Source organism: Pelodiscus sinensis, chromosome 5, assembly GCF_052426305.1.
Source record: "Pelodiscus sinensis isolate ZL-2025 chromosome 5, ASM5242630v1, whole genome shotgun sequence".
In the NCBI taxonomy this organism is placed as follows: domain Eukaryota; kingdom Metazoa; phylum Chordata; order Testudines; family Trionychidae; genus Pelodiscus; species Pelodiscus sinensis.
The window spans coordinates 34,134,638-34,152,863 of record NC_143056.1 but is presented as its reverse complement, the minus strand read 5'-3'; the positions used below and the strand labels follow the sequence as shown (position 1 = coordinate 34,152,863).

The 18,226-nt window shown below is 41.0% G+C and overlaps 1 protein-coding gene across 2 annotated transcripts in view; it reads right to left on the bottom strand.

The window, feature by feature from the left end:
* The window catches only part of PTPN21 (protein tyrosine phosphatase non-receptor type 21), a 69,926-nt gene extending 57,073 nt beyond the window's left edge, over window positions 1-12,853 (bottom strand). For both annotated transcript variants that reach the window (XM_075926744.2, XM_075926745.2), the window contains exons 1-2: window positions 12,433-12,853; window positions 6,933-7,287 (exon numbers count right to left, since the gene is read on the bottom strand). In XM_075926744.2, the coding sequence (XP_075782859.1) occupies window positions 6,933-7,112 (180 nt within the window). In that variant the 5' untranslated portion in view covers window positions 7,113-7,287; window positions 12,433-12,853. The remainder of the gene's footprint in view (window positions 1-6,932; window positions 7,288-12,432) is intronic.
* Window positions 12,854-18,226: the final 5,373 nt, after the last annotated feature.

Here is an 18,226-nt window from a genome sequence, read left to right as displayed (position 1 = left end):
CTCTCTACTCTGCGCTGATTAGGCCTCAGCTGGAGTACTGTGTCCAATTCAAGAAAGATGTGGAGAAATTAGAGAAGGTCCAGAGAAGAGCAACAAGAATGATTAAAGGTCTAGAGACTGGAAATAGTCTTCCAAGGCCTATATACAAGTGAAAGAAGTATGGGATTCCCATGAAGGAAGACTGAAAGAATTGGGCTTGTTTAGTTTGGAAAAGAGAAGATTGAGAGGGGACATGATAGCGGATTTCAGGTATCTAAAAGGGTGTCACAAGGGGTATTTCTAGACTACATGGCTCTGTCGACGGAGCCATGTAAACTAGTTTTCCCGACATAGTCAATGAAGCATGGATTTAAATAATCCCTGCTTCATTAACATAAAAATGGCCACCACGCTGTGCCGACAATCAGCTGATCCGGCACAGCGCGGCAGTCTAGACGCTGATCGGTTGACAAGGGAAGCCTTTGATGACCGTTCCCTTATGCCTCGTGAAATGAGGCACCCCAAGAATGGCCAGCAGATATGCCTCCTGGGCAGAGGCAGCAGGAGTCTCTATGGCGCACTATGCACATTGCTCTTGCCCGCAATCACCACTCCCTACTCACACTGGCCAGGAACCAGCCAATGGGCATGCAGAACTAGTGCTCAGGGTGGGGGCACTGTGCAGAGCCCCATGGCCCACCACCATCTTAGGAGATGGATTTGCTGACTGCTTCGGGATGCAGCACAGTGCCCCAGGACAGGTATGGAACAGCCCTGACTCAGCTCCACAGCACCGTGGACTGAATTTTTATTGGCCTAGTGCTCATCCCGGTGTTACAGTAAAAAAGCAGACATCTAGTCACTCTACTGGTCACAAGGACCCTAATTCTGCAGCTGCTTCTGTTTGTTTGACAAACCCTCACAAAGACATGTGCAGAATGGATTTGAAGTGAGATGGTCTTTTATAAACATAAGGGTTGGAGGAGGAGAGCTATTTATTGGCAATTCTCCCCCCACCATCACCTACAGCTGCAAGTAGTTCACCACCAAACTTTCCTTTTATTTGCTTTTCTCATAACAGAAAGACAAAACAGCTAAGTTAACTAGCAAGGTCTTTAGTTATGGAGATGTTATTTTTATAGCACAAATTAACTTAGCAAGAAACACATCTCAATTTGAACATATATTTCAAACAAAGGATCTCCATCTATTCTGGTGAATCTTACATCCCAAGATGCTTCATATTGCAGCAATTACAATCTTTCTAATACTGATATATTCTATTGCTGGGCTGGAAAGAAAGATTTTATTTACTCATCAGTACATGAAAACACAATTCCTTGAGTTTGGAGTAAAATAAATTTAAGGAAGCCAATAAAAGGGATTAATTTGTCCAACATAATCCATGTTATTACTTAACGATTACCTTGAATAAAGTGGTATATGAAAACAAAATCAAAAGCAACACCAACACTAAAATACTTTGAAACATTCCTTTGGGGACACACTTGCTTATAACAAATTTACAGAACAGGTAAAATTATTTTATTTCTTGTTCTCTCTGAATTCTGCCTCACTGACTTCTGCATTGTCCTGATCCTTCCTCTTTCCGTCCAGCCCCAAGATAAATACATGAATAAATAAAGGCACGCAACTCCTTCCTGCCCTCTCCTGAAACATCTCATTAGCTATTGATAGACTCCTTTGTTATAGCATTTTCAGAACTTGGAGCCAAATATTTACCTCACTCACACAAATAACTCCAATGATGCTAGACTCTACTTGCATGAAACCAGCAGGATCTTCCTCTTCATTTTGATAAGGAAGTATTATAATAATAAGAAAGCAGAAATAAAGAAAAAAAGTAAAAAAAAAAGAAAGTTTATTTTTAAAATTCCCTCAAGTGTCCTTTAATTCTTTTTGCAATCAACAGCTTCACAACCAGAGCAGTTAATCTTTTTTCATATCTGCAAGATTGGGACTGTCTCTTGTGATAGAGGTCCCTAGGTTTTCATTATATCCAGAATAGTTGCATGGAAGCACTGTTAAGGATGAATTTAATGAAAGCATGCTTTGACTGGCTTCTTGCCCAGAGTCTATGATTTAAGAGAACAAAGATTATATTGCCTCTGATTCACATTCTGGGAACACCACTCAATATATTTCCTTTTTAAGTTTATAATACACACATCATAAGATGAAGTCAACAACAGATTCAAGTCTCCCGATTCCTAGTTCTGTGCTGTAACCAGTACACCATACTACCTTGCTAATATACAAGCCAGAATTGGTAAAAGCCAGTGTTTAGTTATGCACATTATGATTTAAATCAGGGATTCTCAAACTTAATTACACCAGAGAGTGGACTGAAGCCTGAGCCTGCCCGAATCATGCTGCTCTGGGGCCTCACCTCCTCCAGGTGGGAGAAGAGGAAGGGAGGAGGAGGCACAAAAGCTTCAGCTGCAGGCTGGGGGCATGTAATCTTTGAGCTACGTTGCCCAGAACTGAAGTCCTCTAGCTTCACTTTGGCATGGGTAGTATGGCTTGGCTTTATCCATCGGTCCCAGCAAGTCTAAGCCAGCTCAGGTGGCCCACAGTTTGAGAACCATGGATTTAAACAATGATCTTTTGTAATGACATTATCTTCACTGAAGTTAAAAAAATACAGTATTAACATAAAACCCTCAGGCTGTTTCTCAAAATCTTGTAAAAAGTAATTAAATGATGCAATGAAGTGAACATAAACTGAATGAATAAATGAACATTTCAGGAATCTTACTATTTGATTTTTTGTAATATAGACACTTAAAAAATCTTGTTGCAAAAGGCTATTTTTTAAGTTTGGATGCATAGTTCAGTCATCATATATACATATCCCCTATACAATACCTGAACCATGCTCTGACGTTGCTATTTTTCATGATACTTGGGCAAAAATTAAACTAACCGCCCAACCAACAGGCATGGTCTTACAAGACGCTGCCCCACCACAAAGCATTGATTCAAATGAAGCATGTACATTTTCATTTTATTTTCCAAAAAGCAAAAATTAATTGAGTTAAGGACCTGAGCAAGGTCAGGTAAATGTTCTAGTATATTAATAATTATCTGTGTCATCTTGCAAGAGGCAGTTAACATTTCACATGATCAAAGCCTAAAGGCTGTTGTTGTTGAACTAAACAATGCCTGAACTAAACAAGGTCCTGAATTATGTAAAATTTTCTTTGTGAGGGCCTTATACTTAGTGGGCATTCAGGAGTTCTTTAATGGTTGCTCAGCAAATCTGACAAGAAGTGACTTTACAAGCATTTAAAGGCAAATAAAACTTTCTGAGGGTATGCTCGAGAATGATGATTTTTATCAGCTTCCTTTTGCTGCACCACATTTTTCTGCCAAAATAATCCAAGCAAGAATTCATTACCAGAAGAATTTAATCAAACTTTACACTCCCTAGAAGAGAGACAGTAGAGAACCTCAGAGTTATGAACACCAGCGTTATGAACTGACCTATAAACCACATACCTGTTGGAACTGGAAGTACGCAATCATGTGGCAACAGAGGGGGAAAAAAAGCAGCAGCAAAGAAAGTACAACAAACTATTAAAAATAAAGGGAAGTTTAAAAAAGATTTTAAATATTTGAATAAATAAAAAACTTTTCATGCTTGTTTCACTTAAATAACATGAGTAAAAGCAGCATTTTTCCTCTGCATAGTAAAGTTTCAAAGCTTTATTAAGTCAATGTTCAGTTATAAACTTTTTAAAGGATACTATAATGTTTTGTTCAGCATGACAAACCTTTCAGACTTAAGAAGAACTTCCATTCCTTAGGTTCTACTATATATGAATCTCATTTTCTGAAATTACCATTATTTTCTGGATGCTATATGAGCAAAACCAAAAGGAGCAGAAATAATGGAAACTCAGTGAAGAAAATGCTACTCTACGTGTGGCTACTGGTATTTTGAGGGTTAGGAAGTTGCACTGGTCACGGGAGACAGGCCCTTGGTGCAGACAGAGGAATAGAAGATAGGTTAGGAAGTGACCCAGCGCTTGCCTCTGGGCATATATCTGAACCATTAATTTGAAGGGACCTGAGTTAGAAGCTGGTGGAACAGAGTGAACCAAGTTTCTTCTACCCCCAGCCATGCCTCTAGCCGTTAGGCAAAGTAACCACAGTCTCTTACCCTTGACCAAGTTGCCTGATGGCATCGCAACTAGGCAGAACTGCCAGCCTTGGACACAACACCCCTGCCCTAACACTCCAGCACCAGGTAAATGATTTGATAACTGTGAGCAAGTCAAGCAGGTGAAACAGTAAAGATGTAAAAGGTTAACTGGTAAGCCTTACCCTTAACACATGTGGCTTACCGGTTATGGTTAATTGGTGGGAGTTGGATAAAATCCCCCACCCGCCAGGGGCACACAGCTGCTCCAGTCTGGATGGAGCAGTCCTCTCTTTTCTCTCCCCTGTTTAACCAATTAAACAGGATTTCACATCCCTAGCAGACAGTACTATATGTGATGGAGTATACAAACCTTGCACCGAAGAAGATGTTTAAGTGCATTTATGAACTTAAGCAGCCCTGCCCCATTGTATCTTTATGGCACCTCAGGCCTGGAGGAAGGGCCTTTTTAAAAAAAAAAAGCAAGCCTTGCTCAGCTGGGTGCAGTACTGTAAGGAGAGTAGACCTCCTATCCTCAGCTTTTGTAGAGTGTGGTGCAGCAGTTAAAGACAAAGACTGCTTGCATGGCCATGATGGTCAATCTGAGCTCCCTGAGCATACGGTAGGCCAGATCCTGAATGGCTGGGTTAGAGCTTCTGTGAGTGACTTGCCTGAGGGTACTGAACTGTGTTACAGATGCTAGAAGCCTTCTGCAGGCAGGTGGCCTGCTGTCAGTTTCCAGAAGTTAGTTTGGTTTCTTTTGTCACCATGGGGACCTATGAGAGCCCCAGAAGGAAAAGCCAGAGGGTTGAGATTCTCACACCTAGACTTGTGCTTTTGAGTGTTGAAGACTGAAGCACAGGGTTTTACCCCACCCCAAATAGGTGCCATGGGACATCAAGTTCATGACACTACTCTTGTGTAAGCTAGATATAAGAAGATCTCCACCTGTTACAGTAAAGAGACTAAATTGACAATCACAGCCAATCTATTTTCAGGTCTCACTAACCTTCACTAACACATCAACCATCAACAGATACACAGTCTGCTACAATCCTAAAACAACAACTTTTCTCGTATGTCTGCCCCACCTCAGGTACAACATAGTTTGGTGAGAACACAAGACAGTGAATTAGTAACTGCTGCAGAAAAGATGTATATTAAATTTAAGGTTTAGAAAAACAACTGATGGCAAACTACAACAGATGTATGCTAATGGATCCGACAGTAAATAAGCAAGTACTGATAAGTCAGTTGTTTTGTACTTACTTTATCAAAACATTTTAATACAGAATATGAGCCCATTTCTGGAAATATTTGCTATTGTATAATATTTAATACCACAAGCAGTCCTAAAGTAATTAACGTTGTGCCCAATAGTAACTGTTTAGAGAACTGACCCATAATGTTTGTTTGCTCTAGAATTATTACAATATTTTGGAGAAATCAACAAGTTACTAATTAACTAAAGAGATTAATCCTATATCTTTCCAGCTTGCTCTTCCCATTTTTGTTGTGTATTACAGTCTAGGATTTTGTCTATGTTTGGCTCTCACGCAAAGCAACATTAAGAGGCATCTCTTTTCTAGTTTTACAGAGCAACATATGTCCAATTCTGTCTTGTACATTTTCTAGTTTATATTTTACCTCCAAACAAAGTCAGATTAATGCTGAACAAAATACACAAGACAGTGCTTACTGCAAGGAGCTGGACTGGGAAGTGTGCCAAATTTCCAACTGTGTCAACAGCATCCAGCCCTTGGGGTCAAATTCATCTCTTGTACCACTGGACTGAAGCTAATGGAGTTACAACAATAATAGTGTGCCTTTAAAGACAGATATAAGAGAACAAAGGTTCTACTTAGGTAAAGATTCTAAAAGCTCAGTTTCACAATTCAGCATCTCAGATGTAAATAAATCAAAATTAAAAAACATATTTGTGTGGGACAGATGTAAATCTGAGTTACTGGAGAGTTCTCCAAAATGGTTAAATTTATTTTCAAAACTAATTTGTGTATGCAAATACTTAGTTAGTGGAAGTCAGCATCTGCACCTGGCCCACTATGCAATTAACGGGCCATCTGCTAGCTTATCTATCTGGCTTGAACATACATACAATGAGTATATTTTCACATATTCACTCAGTCCACCGTACTTTGGGAGGTTTTGCCTCGCATCAATGCTGAGACCCCACTCATTCAAATACCTCTTTCTTAAAGAACCACTTCTTTCATGTAATCTATGTAACACTTAACTGATTAAAAGGGGGGGAAAAAACCAGACTCTAAATTAACACCTGCTTTCAAAGCATACACTACTTCCTGTATCCCTCTGTTATGATCTATTCAGGCAAAAATAATCATTACTTGTCTTAGACTCTGCACTGTACGAGAAGTGATAACCATTGTTCTTTTGGATGGCATGAAGCTTGAGGGTTGAAACATGGTAGATGTTTGTGTGGCCAGTACAGGAGGGAATTTTGTAAAGTAACAGAATTGCATAAAACAATGGTTTCAATCAGGGGTCAATGGACCCTTGGGGATCTGCAGACTAAGGGGTCCAGAAAAGGTTACCGTTGCCATAGAGCAAGTGATTCTCACCAGAGGTCCGTTGACTATGTCTAAAATTTCCAAAATGGTCCACACTTCCATCTGAAATTTTTTAGGGGCCCACAAACCATTTCTGGTTGAAAACCACTAGTCTAAAATGGTAGGGGATCACTGTAATGGGTAACCCCTTTCAAGGGAAGGATACAGAAGTCATGGCCCGTAGTCATCAAATTGCTTACCTCCCGCAGTTCGAGTCGCTGAGCCACAGCTTCCAGACTTTCCTGCCCGGTGCTCTCCACAGAAAGCGTGAACTCCACAAATTCATTGTTGAGTAGCTGGATGCGGGCCACCAAGCAGCTCTTGCTGGACACCGTGTAACGTCGAGTTCGCTTCAGTTTGAGCCCAAAAGGTAACGGCATCTTTCCCCGCACACTGATAAAAAGCTTTCACCACACTTGATAATGAATAGAAGTTGGTCTTCTTCCAAGAAATAAAGAGCCTGGAAGTATCCAGCCAATCAACCAGCAGCAGCAGCCATTAAAGAAGAGCAGGTCCTCCACCAAGCTCTAACTGGAGGGAATTTCCAGAGCAGCTCTACAAGAAGGGAGAGAGTCCAGAAGCGATTTACTTAAAAGGGGAATTATAACCATGGGAAAACCACACCCAAACTTATGTTTTCTAAATCTACCTAGTCACTGTTTTTCTCCTCCACTAAAGAGATTGGCGTACGGTCTATAACAGTGAGACAGGATCCAAGATTCTTGGTTCGCCATAGACTCTTAGAATGACCTTTGTAAGTCGCATTTTATCTTAGTCATCTGCCAAATAGTGGAATGAATTTTTAACAAATGCTGCTAGCATGTTTTAAAGATTAAAGAAGAGCTTTAAAATGGCCAGGTACTTCATAAAACAGATCAATACTTGGTTCAGGCACCTTTAGGAAAAAGCTAAGTGCTTTGGTTATTTTGGAGGGAGAGTCAGTAGGTGGCACTGTTTTCTCCAATTCGGGACTTAATCTGTGCTCCAATTCAGAATCCTGAGCAGATACAAAATTTGTATCCACAAAAATGAGCCATGGAGATTCACATCCACAGATGCAGATATCCACAGATATAAAGTAGATATCTACAGATTTGCTGGTCTCTACCAGTATAGTCCTAGGAGCTCCAAGCAATTGGAGGCACTATCTTGGACAAAATGGAGAACCAAATCATAGGGTCATTAGAAATGTCATAGTTTGGGGTGGCCTCATTGGGGTGGGATTTTTGGTTTGGTGCAGGAGGGTGAGAGAACCATAGCCAGATTCCCTTTCAGCTTGTTATATTTCAACCTCCTTAATTCTCCTTGTACCTTGTTAGCTACAATGTTCTTTATTTCGTGTTCTAAACAGTGGTACTGTGTTACAGGTTGCTAGGAATTGCCAGTCATCCCCCCTCCATCTCACCACATGGGATTACATTTCAATTGTGATTGAAACAATTATTTTCTAAATCTCTAAAAAACAGATTTATTCCTAGAAATGTATAAGCTGGAACAATTTCATTGACACCATCCATCATGTCATGTCTCCCAGAAACAATTTTCATGTTACCTCCTACAAGTAGAAAACCCTTCAAAAGTAAGTCTGGAAAGTTACTACCCTCTCTCAAATACTTTCTCACAGACCAATTCCCTATAATAAACTGCACATCATTTATTATAACTATTGACTGTTTAGAAAATGTGCATGCATAATGGATGGGAAGGTATCAACACTTCCTAAAAGAATATTTATTCTCTATGCCATGACTACTGTGTTTCATGTGTATAAATAGTATGGGTAGTCACTAATCAGTAAGGTTTATAAAGTATTTAGAACTCCATTCCAAATGAAATTGCTACACAGAGGCAGGCTTCACGTAGTATACTGCTGACACGCAATCACATTCCTGGGGAGGAGGGAACCAAACATAAATCTTGAAACTACCGACCCAAGACAAACAACACGCTGCACATATCACCAACACACTGATTATCTGAGCCCGCAGCTTGAAAAAGTTAGTTTCATTTCACTCTCTCTGTTGGGACTAGCCCCACTAAGTTGGTGACTCACAAGTACTTGGTGTCAGACTCTGGGGACCTTCTGGATGTGTTCACATCTAAAGAGCTCTCTGGCTTTTGGCACAGAGAAGCCCCATCAATAGGGAGGGAACCAGTCCCTACCTCGGGAGGCCTGAAGAGGGGCTCAGAACATGGGCTGTCAAAGGGAGACTCCCCTACAGAGGCTCTGAGTATTGGGCAAGGGCTGAGGCATCAGTCCCCACACCCACAGCAGCTTCTTGACATGTAAGAAACCCATTAATCCTGAGAAGCTGCCCTGAGCCCTGGCCTACAAAGGGAGGGGAGCATTTAAAGGGGCAGTGCCCATTTTAGTTAGGCCTCCAGATGTGCTCCCCTTTAGCATTATGCATTGTTAACGGGGCAAGTGTGGCTGATTCCTCCAGTGCAATTTATTTTTCCTATTATTCTTGGTTTTCCTGGGGATGAGATTCCTGGTGTCTAGGTCAGGGCAATGATGTCATTCAGGTGCTCATGTGAAACCACAGGACATTACACATCTTGCTTTTTTTTTTTTTTTTTTTTGGTCTCCTCTAGTTTTCTGGTAACTTTATTTCAACACTTGAAACTTCAGGAAGAGGAGTATCAGCTTTTATATAATACAAGCCTACAAACACTCTTTTAAATGAAAAACTGGGAGGGGGGTTGCCAGTTTTTTTAAAATGCAGATTCATATCCACCTTAACTTTAAAGGTTGTTTTTTTTTAAGTTATGGAGGGAGGACATCTTTTTAAAAGTAATGTTACTCCAGCAATGTTTAAAATCTGAAAAAGCAGGACAAAGTAAGAGTGAATTATAGATACAGGAGACAAATTAAATATGTATCTGTGAACTAGAGATTAACTCTGTACCTAGGCAAAAAGTGATTCTGTAATTATCAAGCCATATGCCTAGCTTCAGTGCTACAAAAACCTAGCCTTGAAGGTACTAGTTACTACACTATGGAATTTAATAATTAAGCCAATCATCAATGAAACGCCAGACTGCTACAGACAACATGTTCTGCAACATTAACTGTGATAGCAGTTATTAACTATCTGCTCTATCACAGTAGCTAAAGACCTGTCAGTATTTACCATCAAGTCTTATTTTTAGCAGTGTTGTAGTATGGCAGCAAATATTTACTGTGGGTAAAAGCGTACAAGTTTGTCAAATCATGTACATCATTTTGTCAACAAAGTATTGCACGTGATTTCTCTCTTCCACAGTTTGGAGAGAATCAAAACATCAACTCATTTCCAAAGTCTTCCAAACAACATTTATTTGGACTAGCATGTGTTAATATTATATTTCTAAAAGTATTGATTTCTGAGACAACTCCCCTCGCAGTTTGTTAAATCATATACGTTATTTCCATAATACAGATTAATTTTGATGAGGGAAGCACACAGTTCCCTTTTAGTTTCTTAAAACATATAAATATTTGAATTAGGAGGTAGGGATAGCTCAGTGGTTTGAGCATTGGCCTGCTAAACCCAGGGTTGTGAGTTCAATCCTTGTGGAGGCCATTTAGGGATTTGGGGCAAAAATTCATTGGGGTGGTACTTGGTCCTGCTGTGTAGGCACAGGACTGGACTCAATGACCTTTCAAGGTCCCTTCCAATTCTAGGAGATAGGCAATCTCTATTATATAAAATCATTCTGACTCCATCCAGGAAAATTCAAAACAAACTCCTACTGAGCTCCATGTTCCCCTTTGTTAGGCACTATGGATGGCAATAAAAGTAGACAAAAATAGACAGACAACCCCATGACACAGAAGACAAGGTGAAGCAGCACCTCAGTGACCTACTTCAGTCCCCGCATCAGGAAACCCTCCAAGACCTTTTTGCATGGTAATGCTCCTAATGATTTGGAGCAAGTTGTGCCATTATATGTAACATACTTACAGAAGACTGCAAGTAATTAGGTAAGCTGTATTGGACTGTCTCCCTGTACACATATGCAATACCTAACAAATTTCTAAGTAGTGAATTACTACTAGAATGCAATAACAATTGATGGAATAAGATTTCCCTGCCTAGGGTGATGTGGGGTTTCCAGGCTTTCCTGTTTGCTCTGTACACTGATCCGCATTGTATCATTATATAGAAGAACTATGCAGGAAAGTTTCCACAGACAGAACCTTGCAGCGTTTCTGCATGCTGAGGGCAGAATCCCCCAGTGGATTTATTCCTTGCAGTGAAACTTGTAGATCACTGACCAAGCTCGGTTTCCTGTGTCTTGTTATTGAATAGATTATGCACGTCTCATTCTTCTAGTTCCAAAACCAAAAACAAATTATGGAGCTTTTAGTCAGTTTTTCTCAGAACTTTAAGTCTGTTTTACATCGTTTTAAAAGGATACAATTAAACAATAGCGACTTTCAGTCTTTTTAACTCTAAGGATTTTTTTTTGAAGATGTTATTTGGGTGCTATGTAACGCACTAGCTCCAAAGTGACTGACAAATGACGTTTACTTAATGAAAGTGTCAGATTCCCTGGATTCTCACTGTTAGTTATTTCTTTAATAAAACTAGATTTATGCACAGGAGTGAATTTTATATAAGACTTCTTACTCTGTTAAATAGGAAGGAGTTTTCAAAACATGCCAGGTACATTCTGAAGGCCATATTGTATTCTCTGCACGCTTCCCTGGCGATGACAAACTAATTTTCACTTTATCTGAATTATATTTTTGGTAATTTTTGCTTACATATGAAACATGCTTATTTTCACTTTATAAGATTATTTTTAGGAAAGCTATAGTGAAATTAAGTAATTACACGTATGTAATTTTCAATCCATATCACATACATAGCCCCTAACATATTGTAAAATACACTTGTATCCAACAAATAAGAACATGATTTGGGGAATAATGCCCAACAGTCATTCAATAAGTAACTGCTGGCCAGTTTTGTTTTCATTTAGCAGCTGTCATTTTGCTCTACCATCTGCTTCATATTTGTCTTGGGCATTACTTCAAATGTGTGTGTATATATACTGTTATGCTTTAAAAAGAGAGGGAGAACCGAGTTAAGGTGCCAATGCTTGCAAATGAAATCAACTCTCCTGAAATTACAAGTCTTTATTTAGTAGGCCTAGAATTTTCATACATCAGCCAAAAAAGAATTTCACTTGCTACATTCATCCATTCATGCGACACAAAGTTTAGATAAGAATTTAGCACAATCTGGCCACAAACCAAACAGAATTACCAAGGACCTCTTAAATTCATTTAACTTTGTAAAGCATTTCATCATAACAGGAATGACAGACAGTCTGCAACATAAAAGTGCAACACAGGGAGGAGAAATTAGGTTTCTGCTATTTCAATTATTTAAATGTATAAACTTATTTTATAAATACGAGGCGAACGAAGCCTAAAACAAAACCACTTCCCTCGCCTTGTTACATTTTTACCAGTCAACCGCTGGTTTTACTTACTTCTGGACTAACGGTAAGAGTAAGAGCCAAATGCGCACATCGCAAACTTCTTCTACACAGAGCGAAAAGGCCCTGAAAGCTACACTGACCTCGCCTCTCCAGACTGCTTTTATTTCTCTTAAAGGAAATGCCTAAGCCCGTGTAGCCTGAACGCACAGAACAAAGAGGGGAAGAACATGTTATTTCCAACAGTGCCCGAGCCTTTCCCATTACCTGCTGCAGTGATCCAAAGCCACCGCGTGTCCCTGCCCACATCGTGAGCTGTGACACCCCCATCAGCACCGCTGAGAGCTCTTCCCCCGAAGCCGTCTCATCTAAATTCCTGGGGAACGGGGGTATTGTGCGCCCCTTGCACGAAACAGCTGCTACCTCCGCTCACCCGCCTGCTTCTCAGATCACTCATAGTGAAAACACGCCTCACTTCCTGTCTCAAAGCCCTTGCTCTGGATAGCATTCCACTGGGTATCATTCCACTGGGTAAAGAGTCGGGGAGGGGAACAATATTGCAGCCAAATAAACCTGCCGCAGCAGCCAGCTTTGCAGACAGGAAAGGGCGCTGTGAGGCTTGGCCACAACATGAGTTTTCTGGAATACAGTATTCCAAGTCCTCTCTCGCTCGCTCTCCCTGTGCATGTAATTTCTCTTGCTGGAGGCGTTCCTCTGGCTCTATCCATGCGGAAGGATACGCTGACAGATTAAAGTGAAACCCGTATGCTTGTAGCCTGTTACCTCAGAGAGTTGGAATGCCTGGCAGGGAGAATGTCAGCAATGGGACAGCTGCTTCTCTGGCTACAGGGGCGCTACAGAAATAGGGGTTTACAACAAACCCTATTTCAGATGCCTTCTTTGCAGCAACAGCACTACTGAGCTGAACACAAAATTGATTAGGAGATAGAACTCCCAGTCCTTGGTCAGACAAAATTCCAAGAGAGATCAACAGGAATTTTGCAGTCAGTAAGAACAGGAAGATCAGGCACTAAATGAAGACTAATTAGTTAAATGCTTCATAAACTTGGACTAAAGAAAAGCCTCATATAAATATTAAGGATTGAATCTCAGTCGCTGATTGGGAATCAGTGGGGAGTTCTACAGAGAAGGAGTTCTGACCTCTCTTCAGGTTTTTGTAATGGAATGACCCTCCTTGTTGTGTGTGACATTGATAAGCAAGAAGAAGGGGCCAAGAAGAAGGGGAAAAATAAATGCCAATAAGTGAATGTTGAATCATTATCAGAAAATGTCAATTATACAATCTGAACTCTTCTCCACACTCTAGGTAATTTTTACTTGAATGTCCCCATGGACAGCAGATAACTGATCAGTGGCAACAAAATGTAGGTAATATTTGTACAATGAGGAACTTTCTTGAGTTATTTCTTCAATGTGTTAGGCCCCCCCACATGGTTTTTATCACCTTTTTTCATTCTGAACACAATTTCTCTGCCCTTCTCCATCTTAATGCTATTGAGGTCTATACTGTATATGATGATTACTGGAAGATGTCTATTCCAAGACAAAAATTAGACTGAGGGATTTTATGTTAGGAGTAAATACCAGTAATAAGTGTACAAAATTACAGGAATATTCCAGTGATTTCCAAAATATGCTGACTTTAAATTTCATTTTAAAAGAAATATCAGCATGTTAATGCACCTAATTAACACTAAGGCACCCAAATAACCTTAACTCTGTAGTGATACCATGCAATAACCATTCAATTATACTTAATTCATTTGTGATTTGGTCCCTCCCAGACCATTTTTCTTCCTTAATGGAGTCAACTATGGGGCATAGGGAAAGTTATTTAATACATCCCTACATTGCAACACTAGTAGGTTTGGAGAAAAATCTCTCTCCCTGCTCCCAGTTAGTACCCTGTCATTGGGAGTGATTGCCCTTGGCTGCAGGTGTCTGAGAGTTCCTACATTTTATCTGTTAAATCCAGCTTTCACTGGATTTACATCTCTGAGAACTCTGTTAGCTCTCTAATTTTTAATCTATGTGTTATTTTTGCATCTTACACTAAGATGGCCACCCAGCTCAGCACAAGTGCATGGAGCTTGTTAGTGGGCCCCTCCATGGAACTACATGCAGCCTACATTTCCATCTTTCTTCACAGGCCCTGTATTTCTCTCAGTTTCCTAGAAGGGACCCATCCCTCCCATTCCTCTCTGCTTCTACGCCTCTCCTGCTGTCATGTCCCCACATGTTCTGTACTGCTCTCTGTGCTCCCCCAGCCCTCGTTCTTGCAGCCAAGTCTGACAGGCACTCAGGACACTTGTGACAGCTGTGGCTTCATTGCTGTTTAATGCACATGCTTGGATCTCTTACGCAGTTCTTTAGCAGAGGTAGTCTGACTGCTCACGGAAGCAGGGCTGGTAGTGAATTAATGTGCACTACAGCAGGCTCCATCAAGTTGGAGAAGGCTCCGTAGTCAGCTGTAATTCAAGCAAGGGGGACCCTTAGCGAAGCTCCTTCCCTCCCCCGCTCAGTCCTTGGGCCTGCGACAGAATGGGGCTGGAGCTGGGCCCATATCTCCTGGGAGGTCATAGGCCAGTACACACTTTGACCTGGTTGGATTCCCACCCCTCCAGTGAGCAACATGGCTATTAGGCTGTACTAGAATTGATGGTCAACAGACTGACAATACTTACTGCCATGCTTACCACAGGCAGGGGACTGGTTGTGCCTTCATTTGCTGGCTTAGACTGAACTGGTGTTGCCCCATTGAGCGTCTCAGGGGCTTGCCTTTCTCTATCCTTGGAACTTGAGCAATGCCAGCAATGTAGCTGGGTATCGTGGCTAAGCAGGCCATGGTGGTTAAATGCAGGAGTTCACTGTGCCCCCTTCCTGGTGTTTTGGTGTCTATGCATGATTCCAAGGTTTGGGTCAGGGATGGGAATTACTCTTTGTGGGATTTATAAAATCTTCTCTCTTTTACAAATATATTTTCTTATTCTCTTCCCTTTTGCTACTTAACAGCGTGTGTCTGAAATTTCCTTTTTGTTTTTCGCCACTCAAAAAGGAATTATTTCTGACAAATACAGGATGCTCCATGAAAAAAGGTTAAATCGGAGCTTTCAGAAAATTGCAAAGCCTTTTAAAATATGGAGTGTTTTAGTCCTATCAGGCCCAGGATATTAATAAAATGAAAGAGATAATATCTTTTATTAGACAGACTTCTCTTGGTGTGAGATACAAGTTTTCTAGTTTGCATGGTGCTTTTCTTCTGGAAAGCTTAATCAGAGTATCACAGATAAAAACTCTGATTAAATTTCTCAGACCTGGAGAAAAGCTCTGTGTAACTCAAAAGCTTGTCTTTCTCATCAACAGAAAGTGGTTCAATAAAATATATTGTCACCACACCCATCTTGTCTAAGGGACCTCTTTAAGACCCCTAGGCAGTTATGTGAAATGCATCACTAATTTATTTGTTGAGTTTTAAAAAGAGTGTTAAGTGCCATAGAGTCCTAAAATGACACAGTCACTATCCGGGTTCTACAATGTGTGCAGTCAAATGTGTCCATTATGTTTCTGAAGATGAAACTTTTATCTGTGTTTGATGGGTCCTCTTTCAAGGAACAAATAAGCTCGTAAACAATAAAGTGCAGTTCATCATTTTCTGAGATTATTATTGAGGTTTTCCAGTCACAGCTTTGTAGTTAACACTGATTTTTGCACTTAACACAGAGGTGAATCATTTGATTTATGTATGAAGAATACAGCATATCTTCCCCAGAATTACAGCATTGTATCAGAAAATTCATTCTGTATTCAAAGATAATGTACAAGTAATCCACTAATTAGTTTGGGATAAAATTAATTTTACAATATGCCCTTTAGCATTCAGACCTTCCTTATCCAGACATCATCTCTGCTCCATACTGAACCCGTAAGTAATTTTTTGCAATTGTCCTCAACGTCTTTAGAGTAAATTTAATATAATCTGGGACCATAAACAAAAATTATTGCATCATGTTGATACAGGACAGAGTTAATGTTATTTACATACCTTTACTGTTTATTTCCATATTTAAATATGTTTGTATTTCTTTTAAGTTTTACCTTAACTTCTGGGTTTGTAAGCTTTTTTATGGGATAATTACAACCCTGTAATGTTAATGTTTTTACATTTAAGATAGTCATATGTTCTTTAACTGTAGTTTTTTTTGTATGAAAATAATCTTTGTTTCAATTATTAAAAATAGTATAAAATATACTAAGACCATTTCATTTCATTTCAATGCTATCTCATTATTTCCTTGTACTCTCCTATCCATCTGAAGATATCTGATGTTTTGTCTTAGCAAAGGTGTAGGGGAGCTCAGGGTCGGGGGTTAAGGGAGAGGAGGATTTAGGGCAATAGGTGGTGATGTGGGGGTGCAGGAGTCAAGGGGTCGGCAGGTGTGGGAACTCAGGGCAGGGTGGTTGGAGTTTGGGGCGGGGGGAGAACTGAAAATGCAGTAACTGCGCTGCCCGGCCAACAGATCCCCAGTGGCTGGAGCTTAGGTGCATTGTGGTCATGCTGCTCAGGGTGTAATCACAAAAGCCATTTTTGTCATTACACTGGCAGCATGCCCTGTCCCCAGCCAGTCATTCTGTTACCAGAAATGGGTGACAGGGGAGGGAATCAAGTGAGGATTACCTGTTGTGTTCCCTCCCTCTGGGGCATCTGGTATTGGCCACTGTCTGCAGACAGGATACTGGGCTAAGTGAACCGTTGGTCTGATGCAGCATGGCCGTTCTTATGCTGTGCTGCACCAGTTTATTTTCATCTTATTTTAGATTGTAAAATCTCAGGGACAATGGGGATGGGTGGGAGGAGATTGCTGCATGTTTATATAGCACCTAGCACCATGAGATTCTAGCCCATGACTTGAGCTGTTAAGCAACACTATATCACAACTTTTTAAAAGTTACCATGTGATATATACAATTTAAGAATTTGCAGTTTCACCTGAATTTGTTTTATTTTCAGTTTTTAGGAACAGATCTCATGTGCACTCTGTTTTATGACATTTTTGAGCAGTCCAAAGCAGGGGTGGCAGGTTTTCAGAAATTCTGATGGTACCCAGAAAATCCACCCCTCTCCCATCTGCCTAAGGCTCCTAGATTCCATCCCAGAGCCCACACCCAAGACTTCCTTCCCCCCACAAACTCCACCCCCCCCTCCCACCTAAAACTCTGGGAAGGAGTTTGTGTGGTGGAGGGTGCCTTGGATGCTGGCTCCGGGATATGGCCTGGGTGCTGGCTTTAAGTTTGGGGTGCTCTAGCCCAACTGCACTGCTGGTGATGGCGGTGGGGCCCCCTGGGTTGTTTTAAAATCACCTGCAGTGGGAGATGGGTCCGCGGGAGAGACCCAGCCTGGAACTTTGGTAGAGCTGGTCCCCAGGCCAGGAATATTCCTCGTGCCCAGGCACCATGAGCCTACAGAACTCTCCACATATGGTCCAAAGTACACATAATATACTGATCTGTTAAACTGTTTATGGTGGGCAGGACTGGGGACAGTGGGACCACAATGGATGCTGGCTTCTGAGAGTGGCAGCCAGACATGCTGCTGCTTTTGCTGCTGTAATTCCTGGTAGAGCCCTTTATATTCACAAATATAAATTTTGCATCCACACAAGGTTCTAACTTTTACCCTCAAAAAATGAAAGTGCCTGGAGGGTTCGGTGCGAATTTTAGACTCACAGTTGAACCTAAAACTGAAACTGAGGTGCCTAAGTAGCTCCGTGTATCCCATTCTTAGTTGTGTGATATTTCGGGGGGAGGAGGTATGTTAATTTTTAAAAATCGCCCAATTTACCAAGGAAGGAAACAGGCAACTTGACTCAAACGGAAAGGACACTGGCTATTTGCACACACACCCCTTTTGCAAAGAGTGGTTACCCGTGTGAGAGAGCCTGGGGGCTGGGCAGGAGCAGCAGGGGGGACGCTCGGAGGCGCAGGGTTGTGGGCCCGGCACTGTGTGGAGCCCGCTTGCTCCATCAGTGCCGGGGCGGCGCGC